Source organism: Alnus glutinosa, chromosome 7, assembly GCF_958979055.1.
Source record: "Alnus glutinosa chromosome 7, dhAlnGlut1.1, whole genome shotgun sequence".
NCBI lineage: Eukaryota > Viridiplantae > Streptophyta > Magnoliopsida > Fagales > Betulaceae > Alnus > Alnus glutinosa.
In genome coordinates, this window is record NC_084892.1 from 3,281,632 (window position 1) to 3,301,897 (window position 20,266).

At 35.6% G+C, this 20,266-nt stretch overlaps 2 protein-coding genes across 2 annotated transcripts; both read right to left on the reverse strand.

Moving 5' to 3' along the window:
* Positions 1 to 202: 202 nt before the first annotated feature.
* Positions 203 to 4,693, reverse strand: LOC133872650 (uncharacterized). Its single transcript, XM_062310230.1, has 3 exons — positions 4,493 to 4,693; positions 1,762 to 2,031; positions 203 to 652 (listed from the first exon to the last, which is right to left on the reverse strand). Exons 1-3 carry the CDS (start codon positions 4,691 to 4,693, stop codon positions 203 to 205), a joined length of 921 nt encoding a protein of 306 aa, XP_062166214.1.
* Positions 4,694 to 16,572: 11,879 nt separating this feature from the next.
* Positions 16,573 to 20,266, reverse strand: LOC133874160 (uncharacterized). The gene is made up of 4 exons (XM_062312008.1): positions 19,900 to 20,266; positions 18,115 to 18,378; positions 17,814 to 18,019; positions 16,573 to 17,323 (listed from the first exon to the last, which is right to left on the reverse strand). The coding sequence occupies exons 1-4, from the start codon at positions 20,225 to 20,227 to the stop codon at positions 16,616 to 16,618; spliced, it is 1,506 nt and encodes a 501-aa protein (XP_062167992.1). The 5' UTR covers positions 20,228 to 20,266; the 3' UTR covers positions 16,573 to 16,615.

Consider the following 20,266-nt stretch of genomic DNA (forward strand, 5'->3'; position numbering starts at 1 on the left):
ATTTAAAAACTTTGGTTATTCTTGTATTGTAACCATACTAATTAAGAATAAGAATGTTCGTTCATTTCTAATAATACCTCTTCCTATTAATTTCTAAAGAACCATTATTAATTATTCAAGTACCAAAAGTAGCCGTAAATACCCTATGGCATTTGAAAATACAAACGTACTATATATATTCCTAAAAACATATAGTTTGCAGTTAATATAAACAAATTAAATGATAGCTAGAAAATAATGCCTGGATTGCCGAAACTAAATAGTTTTTGTCAGTAGAACTTTTGGCATTATAAGGACATCCAGCAAGACAGTTTCCACAGGCTAAGCAGGGATTAATATTGCTTTGAGGCTCTTCAAGACCAAAATTCATGCTTAGCTGCAATGAAGACGTCTCAAAACTTTTTTCAATCTGTCCATCGGCTAATATTTCTCCCAAGACTTTGGCAACAGGAAACTTGACAGGAACACTTTGTATTCTCAGCATGGCTGCGGCAGAAGCTTCACAATTTTCCCAATCCCTTTCCCATTCCTTTGGCCACTTCGGATTCCTTCTGGCTCGAACTGGGGTTGGCACCGTCACTCCTGCATTCACAAGTGAACCTCCACCAAGCCCGCATGCCACTGCTGCTAGAGAATCATTTTGTTCATGTACCTATATATATTTTCATCAAACAGATTCATATATATTATCATTAATTTACACTGAAGTCTTGAGTTAATTAGAAACTAAGCATGTTTTAATCTGGTTAATTTTCAACTCCATGTGACTACCGTTTTTTGGCCTGCTTAAGTTCTTTTGACAACCGATTCATTATATATTTCTACACGGGACTTTTCATCTTCTTCCAAGACTTTTCAATGCTTGATTTGAACAAAAGATGGATGAGAGATGTATTACAGAAAATGAAATAACATTTTTTTATGTAAAAAGTGGACTTTTAAACAAAGTAAACAAGTTGAACTTTTCAAAAATTTATAGACGTTGAGAATTTTCATAAAAGAGAAATGTTTTATTTCCTCCTTGTAACCCAGCGTCCCCGCTGGCGACCCTCATGGGATCACCCAATTCTTGGCGTCCCAAAGAGTACCCGCTAGTGACCCTCATAAGCTTGTGCACGCTCCCTCATCTAAGGCTGAACAACGGCTCTAATATCATTTGTAATGACATACCTCCAATGACACAATAATATTGTCCGCTTTTAGCTCCCTAAAATGAGACTTTTCAAAAGGTCACCCATCCTAATACTACTTTCACAGAAGCACGCTTAACTGCAAAGTTTTGATAGGTTTATGGTCATCACGGCTTTAAAAAACGTTGTGTCAAGAATGATGCGTTTATACATATAAGCGCATTCTAATTCTTATACCCAAGCAATGTGGGACGCCACACTCCTCCTGTTCTTCTTTCATCCTTCCAATTCTTTAAAATCATCCTTGGATATATAGGGTTCATGTAAGTCCCTTATATGGGCCACGTAAAACATTTAATAATAATTTTCAAAAGTGAAAAAAATGAGGTAAAGACAATAAGAGAATGTATAACATATCTCTTGTACGTATTTGGTGATTTGACAACGGATTCATGATATTTTTCTTCATGAGTTGTTCATTTCAGTGATTCCAAATATATATCCAAATACTAAAACGTTAATTATTGTGAAGTAACCTTGTACGTCGATCTTCATGCATGTTTATATATGTTTGATTTCCATGCAAGATCGAGAAGAAGATAACAAATTAAGAGGAAGTAAAGTAATTAACCTGGAATAAAGCATCTTTTGGGCCAAAGCTGACACCTAAGTTCTGGTTCTCCATCCTCACAGCAGACATGATCTTCAAGCTGTCAGTTGGAAAATCCTGAGCTTCCCATCTCCGGCCTTTCTCAATCAAACATACCTTTATTCCCGCCATTGACATCCGACAAGCAGCAACAGAACCACCATATCCAGACCCCACGACAATAGCATCATAACCACCTTCTTCTCCATCTCCAAGCCTTCTCATTAACTCTGCTTGTTTCTTCATTATTTTCTTTGAAATCCCAGGTCAAGAGAAAAACAAGCTGTCGATGGTGATCACGGTCTTCGATCACTTCCTTGCCCACAAAGACCATGCACTTATAATATATAACTTTTATAAGTTAACCTCCTGTGACTGGAATTTCTCAAGTCAATTGGCAGCACAGGTTTGTTCCCACTTCAATTGGGTTCCATTAATTAATTTTGTAGCTGAGAAATATTTGGCTACGAGAAGAGACTCCTACAATCTCTATTAAGTAGGCTAACAAAACTTAATTAGTAGGAAAGTTATGTAGCCGTAAATCAAGCCTAGAAGTCAAATTTTCCTGCTCAATTATGATTATTTAAGTTCTAATACCCATTGAGACATTAACACCAAATTCGTTAGGGAAAATCTTAGCCATTACATATATACACCGGTACCACCGTACCCGACAAGAAGCCCTATATATGTAGGGGTGACAAGAAGCCCTATATATGTAAGGGTGACCCTTGCCATAGATTGTCGATGGTACCCTTTATTCAGGGCTCCGATTTTGAAAATTTTCCGGCTTAAAAATTGGACATGATTCCTATCAGAATTAGGAAAAAGTTATGTAGCCGTAAATCAAGTCTAGAAGTCAAATTTTCCTACTCAATTATGATTATTTAAGTTCTAATACCCATTGAGACATTAACACCAAATTCGTTAGGGAAAATCTTAGCCATTGTTCCTTACATATATACACCGGTACCACCGTACCCGACAAGAAGCCCTATATATGTAGGGGTGACAAGAAGCCCTATATATGTAGGGGTGACCCTTGCCATAGATTGTCGATGGTACCCTTTATTCAGGGCTCCGATTTTGAAAATTTTCCGGCTTAAAAATTGGACATGATTCCTATTAGAATTAGGAAAGTTATGTAGCCGTAAATCAAGCCTAGAAGTCAAATTTTCCTGCTCAATTATGATTATTTAAGTTCTAATACCCATTGAGACATTAACACCAAATTCGTTAGGGAAAATCTTAGCCATTGTTCCTTACATATATACACCGGTACCATTGTACCCGACAAGAAGCCCTATATATGTAGGGGTGACCCTTGCCATAGATTGTCGATGGTACCCTTTATTCAGGGCTCCGATTTTGAAAATTTTCCAACTTAAAAATTGGACATGATTCCTATCAGAATTAGGAAAGTTATTTAGCCGTAAATCAAGCCTAGAAGTCAAATTTTCCTGCTCAATTATGATTATTTAAGTTCTAATACCCATTGAGACATTAACACCAAATTCGTTAGGAAAAATCTTAGCCATTGTTCCTTACATATATACACCGGTACCACCGTACCCGACAAGAAGCCCTATATATGTAGGGGTGACAAGAAGCCCGCCCTATATATGTAGGGGTGACCCTTGCCATAGATTGTCGATGGTACCTTTTATTCAGGGCTCCGATTTTGAAAATTTTTCGGCTAAAAAATTGGACATGATTCCTATCAGAATTAGGTTTGGCCCATTATTCATGTTTCGATCCCTTAATTAGGAGAAATTCGAATTCCGTTCCTAATGAAAGTGATGGTTACTTGAGAACTCAATGCCCGGTCTAAAGGGTAGGTATTTGAGATCAGGATCCCCTCAAATTCTTTGCCCGAATTTGATACAATTTGGGCAGGTTGTTGTGAGTAAACATTTATGAGATTCACCTGACCGGATAAGCAGTTGGGCAGCCCAACTTTTATTTGGTCAGGTGAGTCTCATAAATGCTCACTTACAACTACCTGCCTGAATTCTATCGAATTCGGGCAAAGAATTTGAGGGGATCTTAATTCAGGTATTTGGTATCATCAATAATTAATTAAAAGGTGGATTAATTATTTTGGGTCTTGTTCATCGTGTCTTTCAAATTCTCATTCTTTTGGGATCAGGATCCCCTCAAATTCTTTGCCCGAATTTGATAGAATTCGGGCAGGTAGTTGTGAGTAAGCATTTATGGAATCCACTTGACCGGATAAGCAGTTGGGCAGCCCAACTTTTATTTGGTCAGGTAGATCCCATAAATGCTCACTCACAACTACCTGCCCGAATTCCATCAAATTCAGGCAAAGAATTTGAGGGGATCTTAATTCATTCTTTTGCTCAATTACACACGTATCTAGACGAACTGAGATCCCCGGCAATAGCAAAAAAATTGCCCAGCGACAATTTCTCTAATCTGTACCGTCCATTTAAAAGAACGGCTATTATCATGACACATCATCACAATCCGCGTCAATCCTCTTTTTCTCAGACGCACACTTCTTCTCATCTATCTGCTGATTTCCCCTATCTCTCTCTCTCTCTCTCTCTCTCTCTCTCTCATTCTTCTCCTTCTCTCAAAATTTTCAGATCATCCCACAAACCCAGCGTCATTTCAATTTCTCCCAAAAAAAAATTTTGCTCCATCTCCTCCCTCCCTCCACCCCACCGACAGCCACCCACCAGCTGAGCACCTTCGACCACCAGCTACCACCGCCACCGGTTCTTCCATCTCCGGCCTCCATCCCCCATTCAGCTCCGACGACTCCAACGACCATCGACCGTTCCGCCACAACGAGCCCAGCCGGTCCATCGCTGCCGCCGACGAGCCAAGCCGAATCACCACCAACACAGCAGACGACTCCGACGACCCATCCACCGTAAGGTCTTCTCATTTTTGTTTTGATTTTCTCTTCATACAGATCGGTTTTTTGAGTTGTTTTTGGATCTGCTTTTTTGAGTTGCTTGATCCATCCCCATCTCCATCTCTTCCCACTGTACAGATCCGAAATTTGTTGTAAATTCTGCTTCCGAAATGCATGTTGTTGTCAAAGACAATGTAGTATTTAAGTGTTGCAGATTGGGTCCTTTTTTTTTTTTTTTTTTTTTTTTTTTTTTCATTTCCTGCTTTGCTTTCGTCTCTGTCTGTTTCATCTTTTTTTGGTGAGACTTTCCAGGCCACGAAAGGTCGAGTTCGAAAATACAACGGTCAGATATGTACAAGGGCGAGTTTGGAAGCAGGACAATTTTTTTTCGTTCACCAAGGGCATTGCCACCTTGGTATTTAATGGAATTTGTTCAATTTGTTTGTCCTGGCCCTCCACCAGAACCACTATTAGCTTTGCTTGTCAATGTTATTTTTTCCACGTTTTTCCCCAAACAATACATTGGTTTTTCTGATTTATTATTTTTTTTTTTTAAAGACACTCATGTTTTTCTATTATGCTTGTATTTTAACATCCATTGTTTCTTTTTCCCTGCACTAGGATTGTTTCTAATGTATTTTAACAACCAATCGACACAAAGAACAAACAAAACAGAAAAAAGAAGACGCTTCTATTCCTTGTATTTTAATTATGTTTGTTTGAATATTTTTTGGCCTCCTGTAATTGATTTTCAACGTGACAATGTAATTGGAATTAAAAATAGTGTAATTACTCAGGTATTACAAAACAAAAGAAGCTTCATATGATAACCGATGAATTGTATAAATAAATGTTGGTACTATCTATAATCTCAATTCCTGGAGAATCAGGTTGTGACACTGTTAATCAAGGTTGATTTTCTAGTTGTCACTATTGGTAATTATGTTGTTTAAATTGCAAGTTTATCATACTTATATAGCATTATGTATATTGTCTTTCTTTTCTTTTTTTCTTTTCTCTCTCTCTCTCTGCTGATATGGTCATTTTTAAAACATGCAGGGAGACATTGCTTGTCATGGAGATTGGGTTAGAAACATACATCAGAAATGCTACCATGGAGCATACTTTAGTGTTTTGGTGGAGCATTTGATGTGAGGCAAATTAATGCACAGGGTGATTCAATATTTCTATTTGAGGAATATTTGATGTCATTTTGTTTTTAAATTGGTTTGTATTGAGGCTCTAAAGAATGATTTGTAAATTGATATCGAACTCTAATTCCGTTATGGAGTTTCCTAAAGATCCTCAATTTGGGCACTTTGACGTATTGTACGTGATATTGAGGTAGAAGCTTTTTTTTGCTTGTTTGATTTTTGGTTGGTTGAGTCATATTGATCAATAATCTGAATACAAATACAAAGCTTTTAAATGTAATGTGATCAAGTTGTAATTTTGCTAGAGCACCCCCTCGATTTGTTAGTTTCATTTCCTTGAGTTGTCCTTTTTCTGTTATTTTTAATTGGAAGTCGCCAGCCAATGATACAAAGAGAATCTCCATGTGGAACACAGTTGACAACTCCATTAGAGCCCAGGGGTCAAGTTATGATACACGTAGAATCAATCATCACAATACAGCCATGTCACAAGTCTGAGCTTAATGTACAAAGTTTGATGGATTCAAATTGGTCCACCAATGAAGAAAGTCCCTCCTGTTGATCTTCAACTTCGAATTCCATACAGTAATGCCTCAGCCGTTGGAGGACATTCTTTTGACTGCAATATTACTTGGGCTTCTATGGTTAAGATTTGAACAACAAGCTAGCTACTTCATGTACTGCTAACAGTTTCGAGCACCTCGTGGGGGTTCCTCTCTGCAATTTGTCCTGTATGTCACTACTATGTCTTGCCCACAAAACAATCAAAAAATGATTTACAGATAGTCATGAAAGAGAAAGATTACAGCATATGAAAAATGACCGCATGGGATTGAACCAAACCATAAAACATGTTTTTTTTTGTTAAAGTAATGGGGATAACGAAAAAAAGAAGACAAAGCTGTGATTTTAGATTATCATGGAACTCAAGTTGGAACAACGTAATTTGATCAATTAGTGTTAAAAAAATGCTAGACCTTGATGTTCCAAATTGGCTACTGAGGAAAAGTAACTAAAAAAAAAAATTGAGAGAAATTGGGAACTATGGGCTATTTTCCTATGGCTCCTTAGAAGCCAACCACAAGGGCAATTCTAATAAATCAGACAAATCAGTTCCTTTACTTTCTAAAAGGAAAAAGTTCAGCAGAAAAGAGCTAATAAAAAAGAAAGCCACCCAAAATACATGACTAGCAAAAGATTTTCAGCAACAAAATAGTAAAAGTATTAGACCTATGACTTCTTATGGTTGGCTCTAGTCGCGAATCCCATGGGTAACAAAAGGTACCCATGATTGTTCTTTTTCCTTCTGTTCAATCTGAGTATCATTTGATAATGTAATTTTTTAAAATTTTAAGCATGGCCTAGATGGGTTATGTCGTACTTGAGATTGTGATTTCCCTTTTCTATGGTGTAATTGACCCAACAACATCTACAGCCCTAGAGCAGGGGAAAATCCCCATTGAAATGGTGTTTCAAATTCTCGTTATGCATCTACCCTTCTCGTTCTTTTCCCTCAAATTTTCAGGGAACCAAACAGAACCTCACTACCATTTTCAAATAGAAAAAGGTAAGAGCTTGAATCTCAGGCTCAGGCCTAAAATACAAGAACTTATTTAAGACCCAGTTGAAGAAAACGGAAAAGAAGCTTTGGATCCAACGGTCTTGGCAACGTTTAGGGAATCAGAAGCTTAGATCCAAACAAACCCAAAGCAAGAGAGAAATTTTTTTTAAAAAAAAAAACCATGAGAGAGAGAGAGAGAGAATACGGCAGGCAGCTCTCCTGGTCGGCAGTGGGAGGCGAACTGCGGTTGGCGGTGCGCCGATGGGTGGCAGGGGGATGGCCGTCAGTGGGGTGAGGAAGGAGGGAAAAAATTTGGGGAAAGTTTTGGGGAAGAAAAGATTTTTCTGAAAATAAAGATGTTTTGGGGGAAAGAAGAATGGAGAATGGGTAAGAAAAAAAAAAAAAAAAGAATCAGGAGAAGAAGAAATGAAGAATGAAGAGAGAGAGACGCAGACCGTATTTGGCGGAGGGAGAAGATTTTTTTTCTGAGGTTGACGCGAATCGATGAGGTGGCGTATTAATAGCCGTTATTTTAAATGGATTTAAATGGATGGCTTAGATTGGAGAAATTGTTCTTGGGCAAATTTTTTGCTATTGCCGGGGATCTCAATCCGTATCTAGACGCGGCTGGAGAAAGTTAAATTTGCCACTTTTAGAGAATTATCGATTTAGTTTTTGTTTTTTTATGAGACCAATTTGTACTAATTCAATTCGTAGGCAACTTCTGTTCGTGTTCGGACGCCGAGAAACTTTTTAACTTAATTGTAGGCCAACGTTTCTAAATTAATTAGAGAATAATTATAGAAATTAATTCAGGATTAAACATATGATAAATGAATGGGCAGTATTATAAAATATTAGAGCACAAGCATCAGCTTCCTTAGATCTTATTCCATTTCTTATACGTAGGAAAAACTCTTAAAAAATTCATTGAATCAGATTATCTTGTTGTTTCCTAAACTAAGGAAACATCAAAAGAAGCAAAAGTAATTTCTTAACATTATTTCAATATATAATTTTTTATCTTGCCTCTCTTATTCATCTACCATTTATTTGAAACAATATTTAAATGATTTATTTTTTCTTTCTTTCTCCTACCATTTAATTTAAAAAGAATATTCAAATGGTATAGAGAAAAGATAATGGAAAGTATTGTGAAATACATTAAAATAGGAAAGCATAGAGTGATTTGAATTTTTATATTAAGAAAAAAAAAAAATTAAAAAAGTGTTGCTAATGATCTTAGACAATGATTATTTTCCTTCCAAAATATTTGGCAACCAATTGTTAGCAAATATCAAAGGATAGTCGGTCAACATGCATCGAGATCAAATAGGGTTTTTCAACAACAACTAGGGGTGACAAAACGGGTTGCTGTGTCGGGTTCGGGTCAATATATTTGACCTGCCAACCCGTTTAGGCTTGATACAACACGACCAAATTAAATTAACGGGTCAAACATGTCAACCCGAACACGACACGTTAAATTAACGAGTAACACGACACGACCCGTTTAGTTAACAAGTCATGTTCGATTGACACAACCCGATTGACCCGAAACGGCCCATTAATTTATTTTTTGCCCACTTTTTATTTTTGTTCTTTTATGCTCCGTTTGTTTCGACGTAAAATGATTTCCGTCGTAAAATGATTTCGACGAAATTATTTTCAGAAAAAATGATTTTCTTGAAAATATTTTTCGGTGTTTGGTTTGCACGAAAAAAATTACGAAATGCAAAAATCAGAGTTTTGCAAATGTCGCCGGAATCCGGCAACGTCCGATCGCCGTCGCCGGATTCCGGCAAAAAAGTTTGACCGGATTCCTGCCGGATCCCGGCCATTTTGGCCAGATCGGGACGGAATCTTCCGGATCCGGCCGGAATTTGGTCATCCGGTGGCCGGATTCCGACACCGGCAAAATTCCAGTGACTGATTCCGGCACCGGCAAGGTTCCGGCGACCGGATGTTGTCGGACTCCGACGCCGACCGAATTCCGACGACCGATAATTGTTAAATTCTGACGATCGGATATCAAACATGTGTGTAAGGACGAAGAGTTTCATTTTGTAAAACGATTTACGGTTTTAAAAATCGTAAATCGTTTTCCGAAAATTAAAGAAGCTTTTACGGTCAAACCGAAAATGATTTTCGTTGACCATTATTTTCGCCCCTACCAAACACCGAAAAATGCTGAAATTGTTTTCCAGAAATCATTTTACGCCGAAACAAACGGAGCATTAATGTTCAATCATTTCAAAAATTTTAAAAGTAATGCAATTTCAAAGGTCTCCGCATAGAAAAGGCCCAAAACCATATAATCACCTAATTAATTTGATGATTCTAACTTCTAAGCTAGCACTTAGCAGCATAATTTTTCAAAAAATTAATTAAGGATTGAAATATCATTCCAAACTTTTACAATAACTATCTAATATTCCAACCTTAATATAAAGTTATAAACTACTTCCAATCTTTAATGTAAACTACCAAAAATTGCTTTCAAACTTAATGTAAAAATTTCGATACAATTTACAATGAATATTAACTACATATCTCAACAGCAAAATAAGGGTCCGACATAAACTACTTTCAACCTTTTGTTTTTTTTTAAAGGGGTCAAACGGATTATCTGCGGATCAAGCGGGTTGACCAGTTTGATACGTATATTAAACGTGTCATAAATGGGTCGATCTGTTTATAACCCAAACTCATTTAAATTAAACCAAAACCTTATAACTATGTGTCAAATTCGCAAGCCGTATAAAAAATTGTCACCCCTATCAATAAGTCTACCTTAATTTTTTCTAGGTTAAGCTGTTGCATGCATGCTTTTCCGGCCGCCACGACATTTGGAAAGAGGTAGAAGGACTGAAGAAAATCCGTATGAATGCATGACTTGAGTGGATCAATCCAGTCAATCAGAGCTGCCCATCTTGTAAAGCTGACTTTACGGGCTTCTTTGGTAACCTTGTTTTTTTTTTTTTTTTTGTCTAAAAATATCAACTTTAAATTATTTTAATTTTTATATTTTTTTTAATAATTTTTTATTTTAATTTTTTAACCACATTAATTACTTTTGAACAGCTTCTTTCGCTTTTTCTTTAAAAAAAATATAAAAATTTCTTTATACTCTATATCACATTAAGAAACTGTTTCGATTGCCTGCCAGTGTGATTCAAACTTTATCGGCAAGTCAAGGAATAGACCAATTATTTTTTTGTTGATTCTTTTTTCCTTTTTTCTATTCAAATAGGGAAAAGTAGGGAAAGAGAATTACACAGTAGGGTTCTTGCCCCACCTGATGCAAATAGAAAAAATAAAAGGAGAAAATGTGAGTGGATGATTTGATGACTGATCGTGAGGGCAATGGCAAAGGGTTTATTGTTACGTTAACTACTTGGGATACTAAAATTAAACAGAAATACTAAATATTACGTGCACCTCCCTCTCGCTTTCATTTTGTTGGACTGATGTGACATGCAGTACCATCAATTCTTATTTAAAAATAAATAAATTTTTAAAGGCTTATGAGCACTGTCACATCAATCCAGAAAAATGTATTAGTAAATTCTTCATTTCTACAATTAAAAATTTATTTTGTTTAGGGTTGGCAATTCGGGTAAACGAGTCGGGTTCGAGTCAACCCGACTGATCCGATTACATAAACAGGTATAACATGAACCTGACCCGATTATTAATCAGGTTGAAACATATGACCCGAACACGACCCAATTGTAAATCGTGTTACCCGACACGAACCCGATTGACATGTTTATTTCCTCTTCCGAAGAAGAAGTTTCGTCCGAATAAGGATTGTCTTAGTTTGAAGCTGAATTTGTCTTCGTCTTTGTCTTCGTCTTGATGACCCGACAGAAACCCATGCCAAAATGACCACAAAACCCAGATCCAAGCCTGCCTCATCGCAGTCATCGGCCGCGAGATCGTCGGCGGCGACGAAGCACGGATTCGTCCATTTTCGAGGGTTTGTAAGGATCGTCAGCCAAATCACTTTTGTAAGGATCGTCGGCCGCGAGATCGTCGACGACGACAAAGCAAGGATTCGTCCATTTTCAGTGTGAAGGAGGTGTGAATATTGAAAAGAAAACTTAGAAAAGTGATATGGGTTGCCGGGCATGTGGGTGCTACTAGGGTTTGTAAGTTTGTTTCGATTTTTTTTTTTTTTTTAAAGAAACAGGTTATTATTGTGTTAGCGGGTCCAGACACATTTATAACCGGGTCATAATCGGGTTGACCATATTATGACCCGAACCCGATTACCATAAACTCAAACCCTGTATTTTCGTGTCGTGTTCATGCCGAGTTCGCGGGTCGTGTCAAAAATTGCCAACACTAATTTTGTTGTATATACCGGTGCATATGGTGCCACATTATTTAAATTTTTAAATGATGTGTTAACCTATACTATTAGATTCGTGAAATCATATATATATATAATAGGGGAATCATTTAGAGGAATGCTTAATATTGAGACAAGTGGCTTATTAACAAATTGACAAGTGTCATATAATTATAACAAGTTAACGTCATTTTTTTTTTTTTTGCCCTTTTGGGACCTATCAAATGTCAATTTTCTTTCTCTTCGAAAACATCAAATGTCAAACCGTCAAAAGCGGTTTCTACACGTTCAGTTATTTTTTCCAATTAAAATATTTGAAGGAAAAGGCTATAAAATTGTCTGAAACTCCGTACTAAAATTTACAAACAGTCTCTGAAACTCCATTCCCCTCTCCATGTATTGCTCAGAAAACAAAAGAAAATAGAGGGTACATCAATTTAATCAATTAGAGAAGAGGCACCGAAGATACCTTTGCAAAGACAGTCCAACGACGTACTCTTCATCAACAAGGTTTCAAATTTCGCTACTCCTTTATATAATAATCGGCAATCTTAACTATAACTCTCCATCTTCTACCTAATATTAAACGCTTCTACACTTTGTTTTGGTTTTAAGATATTTTGGTCAAAAGCTTTTATTATACGTAGTTGCTGCATCTGCAAGACCAAGTCCAACGCCATATTTGTAAACATGGTTTCAACTTCTGCTATTCCTTTTATACTTCTGCTATTCCTTTTATATATGTATAATAATCCTAACTATAATCATTCATGTTCTACCTAATATTAATACATGCTTAAAGCACTGCAATTAATAAAATCAAACACATTTTATATCCCACAATGTTCTCTGCTTCATCACGATATTGCTAAGAGAGACCGTGAAATTATGTTTAGATTTTTTAAAGTTAATTCCTGAAATTATGCTTAGAATACTCAGATTTTATGTTCAGATTTCTTTGCATTCTTTTTAATGTCTGCTGAGATATGTAGTGATCAAACTGTTGATAATTGCTTCCCATACTTCTTGATAATTTTCTCCTGTAAAAGGCAGAATAGTAGAGACAAGGATTCTACTGAATAGGTCCATATGAGACACATGATGAGATATTGTTTGAAAATTATGGCCAAAGAAATTTTTTTTTCACGATTTCATGAGATGCTTAAGATAAATGACAGATCAGGAGACAAGTGGCGTATTAAAATACTGCCAAGTATTCATTTTAAGTTAAACGGTGAGTTTAAGTTTGTGTTAAAATGTGATAGTAAACTCAATCCCTATTTGCATGCTAAATAAAAACTGAATCCCTATTTTTTCTCTCTCAAAAAAAAAAAAAAAAAACTGAACCCTATTTTTGTGTTAAACATGGGTAACACGGTGCTTTTTCAAAATCCTGTAGCGGTTATTCCTTACAACATTAAAAGGCAAAAAGGCTCATAACAGTTACATTACATAACCACTCAATATAACATCATAGCAGTTACAAAACCACTCTATACAACGAAAAAATTGTTGCTTCCCATTGCTATCTTACTATCTTAGCATCTGATCTATCAAAAGGTACTCTCTCTGTTTCTACATTTTTGAGTTTTCTTTGTTTGTAGATTATGAAGATCATACGTATATCAAGATTATATGATTATTTATTTTTATTTACTTAATTTGTAATTTGTTGTGTTCTTGCATATGATTTTTTGTAATTATCTTTGTTACCAAATCAAGTATTCTAGCGAATTCATAACCATTCGTTCATCTTCTTCCTACTATTTTTTTTGAAAACATGTTGTAGAACGACAGAAAAATGTTGTTGAGGTTTAATTGCAGTTCTTATTTCAGAACAAAATATCAAAATTACGTAACAAAAAAATAAACATCTACAACCGGAGAGAAAAAAAAAATGAAAAGGAACACAAAAAAAGAGACTAGGATAAATGATACTCACTTACTGTCGTCTTAAATTTCACATGAGACTATAACAATATAATTAAAGCTCATGTTTCTACATCTCCCCCCAGAAAATTGCAATATAGAACTTTTATAACAATCTTGAAGTTTTCCTCTTTCTCTTTTTCTCATCTCTGTCTCTCAGGTACCTGCTGTGTGTGTGTCGGTGAAGAAAATAATAGAAGAGAGAAAGGTGCAGACAAGAAAGAAAAGAGTAGAAGAGGAAAAGAGAAGATAAGTAAGAGAAAGTAACTGAAGGTAAAAGTGAGTGCGTGTGGTGGAAAATACATAGATGTGTGTGTTTGTCATTCATCTGTGTATAATTGTAAATTGTTTAGGTGTTCAAAAATAGAAAAAAAAAAAAAGAATAAGTGTGTGTTTAATTAGGTGGGTAAAGGATAATAATGGATAAAAAGATAACTGTCTATTGAGTTTTTAAATGCCATACATTATTTCATGGTGCCATATGTCAAGCTTAACTGTCTATTAAGTTTTTAAACCAATTAAATGTTTAAACATTGCATTTGTCTGTCTATTTTTTCCTTTTGCTTAAATTATATAAAACTAGATAAAGTGAAAACAAACTTTGTTTCTATCTTTAATCTAACAGTTTAGTTTTTTTGTTGTTGTTTTTTTTTTTTTTTTTTTTTTCTAATGACCTTTGGGCTTCTTCTTCTGCAAAGTTGTAGAGGCCGGTCCCTACTTAAGAACAAACTTTATATCAATTTCAAGATAAAATTTACATTATAAAATCACATTTCCTATTTATGGCTCTCTAATTATGCATTTAAACTTTTTATTTTTGAATTCAATATTGTAATCACAATTACACATTGCGGTGATCTAAGCTTTATTTTGTAATTTTTTTTTAAAAAAAAATTCCCTGATTTTCAATCTGATGCTTCCTTTCAAGCTTTGATCACAATGCAATTTATGCAGATCCATATTGAAAGACTTTGTCTTATTTTGTATTTATTTTTCTTTGTATTGTCATTTTCAGAATGTTCTTATATATATATGGGTTTTAATTATTTTGAAATGTAATAGGTATAACACCAACAATATTATAGATTCATATTCGGTGTCTATCAATGTTTTAATAAGTGTATTTTTAATTATTATTATTATTATATATACTATTATATATATATATGATAAGAAGGATCGGGTGTGCTTGATGATGGCTATTATTAAAATATAAAATAAAATAATAAATAAAAAAATTAGTTTATAAAATGGATAATTATTTGTTTGTTGGTCTTTATCCGGTTCTTTTTGTTTTACACTATTTTGTGCATTACAATATTATGTAATTGTTCTCTTGAATTAAATTTAGTAAATGTAAATATTCAATACATGTGATTTCTTTTGCTTAATTTGAAAATAATTTGCAATAATCGTGCAAATTCTTAAATAATTTGAAGTCATGTGTTTATACTTTTTTTAGTTTACGTCATTCAATTTTCATATCACAAATTAAGCATAATATGTACGCTGATAATTATATAATTTAGTAATATATATAATGTTTTGTGAGTTACAGTTAACTTGATATTGCCTTTCATTTTGAAGGTACAATGTATACGATAATAAGAAAACAATATTCATAATATTTCGCTTCATGTTTGGTAGTTTATAAATTGTTAATTATTCATTATTTGATTACGGTTTGTGTACGATTTTGGTTAGTGTGAGATTTTCTTTAGTTGAAATAATTTTCTTTTTTGTTCATTTAATTTACATTTTGGACTGCAGCATGGCAGACAAACATCATAAGAAAGATGAACGAAATCCCAACGGATGCTTACTCAGTCTGGTACGCTGGGCGTGTCGCGAGAAATATGAAGTCCTCCGTTTGCGTCCTTTTATGGTGAGGACTCCTAGCGTCAGTCGTGGGAGGGGACGACGTGTTCAGGTACATCGAGAAGGGATATCAGACAGGGGACTCGCTCATGCGTGCGCCTCTGATCCTAAGAGGGCAACATCATTAAGTCGCTACCAATACTTGCATCAAACGCCTGAAGTTATTAATTTTCACCACATGATTGATTTGGAGTGTCAGGAAGAGACAAATGCACCGCCGCCTGAGTCCTCCGACAATGAGGACGATCATGCTTGACATATTTTAATTTCTCTATTAGAAATTCTCAAATTTCATGTTTATAGACTTGATAAATTTTATGTAGCATTTTAATACAGGTTATCCAATTTGTAAATATTGAATACAAGTTATTCTAATGATGTGAGTGTATTATTTTGTTCTTTGCTTTAGTGAATTCTTATATATGTATAAAAGGTCTCTTGAATTAACATCTATATATATTTACGTATTTTCATTCTTATTCCTAAATTTTTATTTTGTTTTTAAAATTAAATGTAGCATTCTAATTTATTTATTTATTTTTTTTTTTTAAAAAAAACTATGAATATTATTTATTTCTTTCTAATTTTATTCTTATACAATTTTAAGTAGTAAAAACCCGCGCATGACGCGGGTTACATGCTAGTTTAATTTGAATCATGAAATGACTCTTTATTTCAGTTTGAAGGAAAATTCTTTATTTTTACATTCCTATAAAATTGTCATGTGTACTTTGGGTATGTGAGAAGTGGATTCTTTTTTAATAGCATTTAAAGAGTTGGAATAAATTCTATTAAAAATGTATATGTTTCTAACATGCTATTAAAAATTTAACCAATCCAATTTGGAGAAAACTCCACCAGTAAAATAGGAGCTTTTTTCTAGCATAATACATATGGAGGCAAAACCATTTCCAAAGAGGTCTCGTAGTTACTAGTTAGGCTCAATTAAATGAACTATTTCGATCGATTTTGTTTTCGAGAGAAGTCCAAAGAATTATTACATCATTCGACTACATATGGTCAAGGACTCTTTCAATTCCCACTTCACAAACCACCGACACAAGTTACAAGTACTATGAAACTAACATGAGAAACAACAAGAAAAACAACAAAACAACCACTAAAGGAGAAAACCAACTGTCAAACCCTCCATATTCTTCATCTGGATCATCTTCCCACTCCAGGGCTGCCTCTTTAGTGTACTTCCTTCCCGGAGCACCGATTGCATCATTTCCTCCTTCAGCTGATCTGATATGAGATAAAATGTGAGGAAAAACCTTCTTATCAGACTCTTCTCCAATCAAAAGGTCCGAATGCCCAAAACCCTCCACAACAACTCTCTCATGTCTAAAACCAGGCTGGTGTAACGTCATGTACTTGTTAGCAAGAAAAGAAGTCTTTGGAGTCACAAGGAGACTCCGTCCTCCGGAAATATAAAGCGTAGGGAGCGCCATTCTCTCAGGATGGATCAAATATGTGTTGTTGCCGTTGCTGTCTACAATGAAGCCGGCTTTGCATATTTTCCTGAGGTGGGGGAATGCTGCCATGGGAAGCCTTGTCAAACTCTCTTTGTTTAACCAGTAGTGTATTTTGGGGCTTACATTTGCATGCCAGAATGTGCTTCCAAATATACCAGAAAAAACCTCACACTCGTTGCAGGTGCATCTCTCATGCCGTGGTATCAAGCAGGCAATAAATTTCAAGAGCCGATGACGGAAACTGCACTTTGATGTGTCCAACAGAGGCAGGATTTTGTTCTTGCCTAGTATAACCATGGAAAGCTGCACGTCGAATTGAAACATGCACCTTCTTGAGCTCAAGGAGAAAGAGATCTTGAGAAATTGTGCTAAATTACATTATGTATTCATTAGACCTAGAGGTTTTGTTAAAATATCAATTTAAATAATTGAATTCATCATTACTTATTAGCTTAATTACTTACGGAGTCAGGAATAATTAAATTCATCATTTCCTTCCTTGTTCGTATGTTAGTAATTGCTTTGTAATTGTCATTCTTTATTATTATTGGCTGAGCATGTTTAGACAAAGGGACAGAAAAAATAATATCAACACAACTAAGCAAGCATCCAAAATATTAGCAATTTTGACATTATCATCATTCTTTGACATCCCCACCTCCTGTCTTTCTGAACTCAATACGGATTGCTTCTCTGAACGGTCCCAACATAGTGTAGCAACTTTATGTCGATCAAGTTCTGTATATATATATATATATAGAGAGAGAGAGAGAGAGAGAGAGAGAGAGATTACCGGGACCAGAGGAAGCCACATTTTGAACATTGATGAAGCGTTAAGCTTGAAGAACATTGAAGAATTGGTGCAAGACATGGAAGCTATATGGGTTGCAGATACATGGCCCCCCATGAGAGCTATATGTACGGCTAAGCCTCCAACACAATGTGCAACTACATGTATTACTGTATGCTGGCCATGCAATTCAAGGATCTTATTTATTGCTGCAAAAGAAAAATTAAGTGAGAACTGAATAGACATCGGATCAAGAAACTAAGAATTGATAAAATGAAGCATGTATGAATTTGCATTCTTTTACCAGCTGGGACATCAAATCTTCCAATATCTTCAATCGTGAATTCTTTTGAAGGATTCAAAGGATGCAACCTTGGTTGCAGTAGCCATGTTTCATGGCCTTCTTCCAGTAAAGTTCTGACTAAATCATTTGGTTCTGTTGGCAACCAGTAACTCTCAGTAGAATGACCATTAAGAAGGAGAACTGGATTTAGTTGTTTTGGTCCTTCAAGCCTCGATGGATTTTGGGTGCATTTCCATTGTCTGCAACTGATAAAACATCCATCTTCTGCATGACATACAAAGGACACGAGATTAGAAACTCGAGTAGAAAAGGAAATAGAAAGAATATTTGAAGGGGAGAAGTTTTTGGAATGTAAAACTCCCTCAAGACTGCTCTTGGAATTGGAGGAAACTACTTCGTATCCGAAATCTTGCTCGAGGCTTTCTTAAGTTTGAAGTGGGAGATGGGCATGGTATTCATTTATGGCATGATGACTGGCATCCCTGTGGTCCTCTCCTTGAGAGCATCGGCTTCAAAGTTATTTATGACTCTCAGAGTAGCATTGATGGCAAGGTAGCTTCTGTTTTAAAGAATGGAGAATGGCATTGGAAACCTGCCCGGTCTGAAGAGTTAGTCACTATTCAGAGTAGGTTGCCGGAAATTAATTTAGGAGATTCTGATAATCCGGTTTGGACTGTGGCTCGTAAAAGAATTTATGTGAGTTTAGAAACTTGGAATGCTTTGAGGAAGAAGAAACCGGAGGTTATTTGGTGGTCTCTCATTTGGTTCCCTTATGCAATCCCTAAGCAAACTTTCTTGTTATGGTTGGCTGTGAGAAACCGCCTTACTACTGGAGATAGGCTTTTGGTTTGGGGATACAAAGGGGACACTCAGTGTGGTTTCTGTAGACATGGGTTGGAAAGCTGGGACCATTTGTTCTTTCGATGTAGCTTTAGTTCCAGAATCTGGAAAAATTGTATGTGGAGATGTAATATTGAAAATCCTGATATTGACTGGCTGAATGTGATGGGTACAGGCTGTAGGCAGTGGAAAACTAAGAGAATGTGGAGTGCTCTTTGCAGATTAGTCCTACAATTTGCTGTTTATCATCTGTGGAGAGCAAGAAATGAAATTAAGCACAATGGATGTCCCAAAACTGAAGAGCAGGTGCTTCGATCGATCTATTGGGATGTTCGTTCCCGATTTTCTGGAAATGGTAATTCTCAAAGACTAGGGAGAGTGTTAATCTCTGTTTAAACTGGAACATATCATTTTCTGTTCTGGTTTAGTTCTTCTTGCAGTCTTGCTGTTCTATTTTGTTTTGGTGGGTGTGAGCTTTGGTTTGCTTTGGTTTTGTCCTCTGTTTTGGTTGGACAGGTTCTGGTTGTAATGTTTGGTTGTTGGTAATAAAAGTCCTCACTTATTCATCAAAAAAAAAAAAAAAGACAAAAGAAAAAGAAAAAAAAGAAATAGAAAGAACAAAGAAATATGTGCTAGCTCCATATATGTCACATTTTGGTCATTAAGTCAGATCACAAGTTGAGTGCATGTATAACTTGATGGTGTTGGGTATTCCTTCTTCCAGTCATCTTCTCTATTTTAAGCTAAGTGCATTTACCAAGTTTTGAATTAATTATATACTGGTATAATTTCAATGAATATGCCGTATCTCAATGTAGTTTTCGTTTCTGATGTTTATAAGCATCGACTCTAGCTCTCAAGACTGCATTGAATGCAATCACACTAATTCCAAGCAGATTCGATTTTGACACTCTTAAACAAAGGATTTAATTAGATTCTCGATACCTGTTTTTATTTCATGGAGGGTGCTGCTTGGATAAGGACCATAAGGTTTAACATACGAATTGGATAGGGTGAAGTCCTTGTGACTCCCTCGAGGAATCTGTAAAAGATACGTGCTTAGGAGAGTGTGTAATAGAAGACGTATGAACCTCCCTCTCTTGTTTCCTTCAAGACTTAAGATGCTCTTCAAAAGCTGTACCATAGATATACAAAGCTCGCCTTTTAAATTCACCATGCCTTCCCTTGAATTGTTCTCAACAACTTTTTTAAATGTCACATGCAGTGTTGTTGTCTCCCTCCAAGCATATAATCCAAAGAGATAAGGATTCATTATCTTCCTTCCCTCAAGAATATATCTGCATGAAATTGA

What these genes read in the sequence shown, in the direction of transcription:
- LOC133872650 (XM_062310230.1), bottom strand. Translation starts at nt 4,693, where the DNA reads ATGAGAAGACCTTACGGTGGATGGGTCGTCGGAGTCGTCTGCTGTGTT. An exon ending in GTGGTAGCTGGTGGTCGAAG is followed by an intron (nt 2,032 to 4,492) that starts GTGCTCAGCTGG and finishes GGGATTTCAAAG; the next exon opens with AAAATAATGAAGAAACAAGC. An exon ending in CAAAAGATGCTTTATTCCAG is followed by an intron (nt 653 to 1,761) that starts GTTAATTACTTT and finishes AAATATATATAG; the next exon opens with GTACATGAACAAAATGATTC.
- LOC133874160 (XM_062312008.1), bottom strand. Translation starts at nt 20,227, where the DNA reads ATGAATCCTTATCTCTTTGGATTATATGCTTGGAGGGAGACAACAACA. An exon ending in AAGATTTGATGTCCCAGCTG is followed by an intron (nt 18,020 to 18,114) that starts GTAAAAGAATGC and finishes TTTCTTTTGCAG; the next exon opens with CAATAAATAAGATCCTTGAA. An exon ending in TGTGGCTTCCTCTGGTCCCG is followed by an intron (nt 17,324 to 17,813) that starts GTAATCTCTCTC and finishes TTCGACGTGCAG; the next exon opens with CTTTCCATGGTTATACTAGG.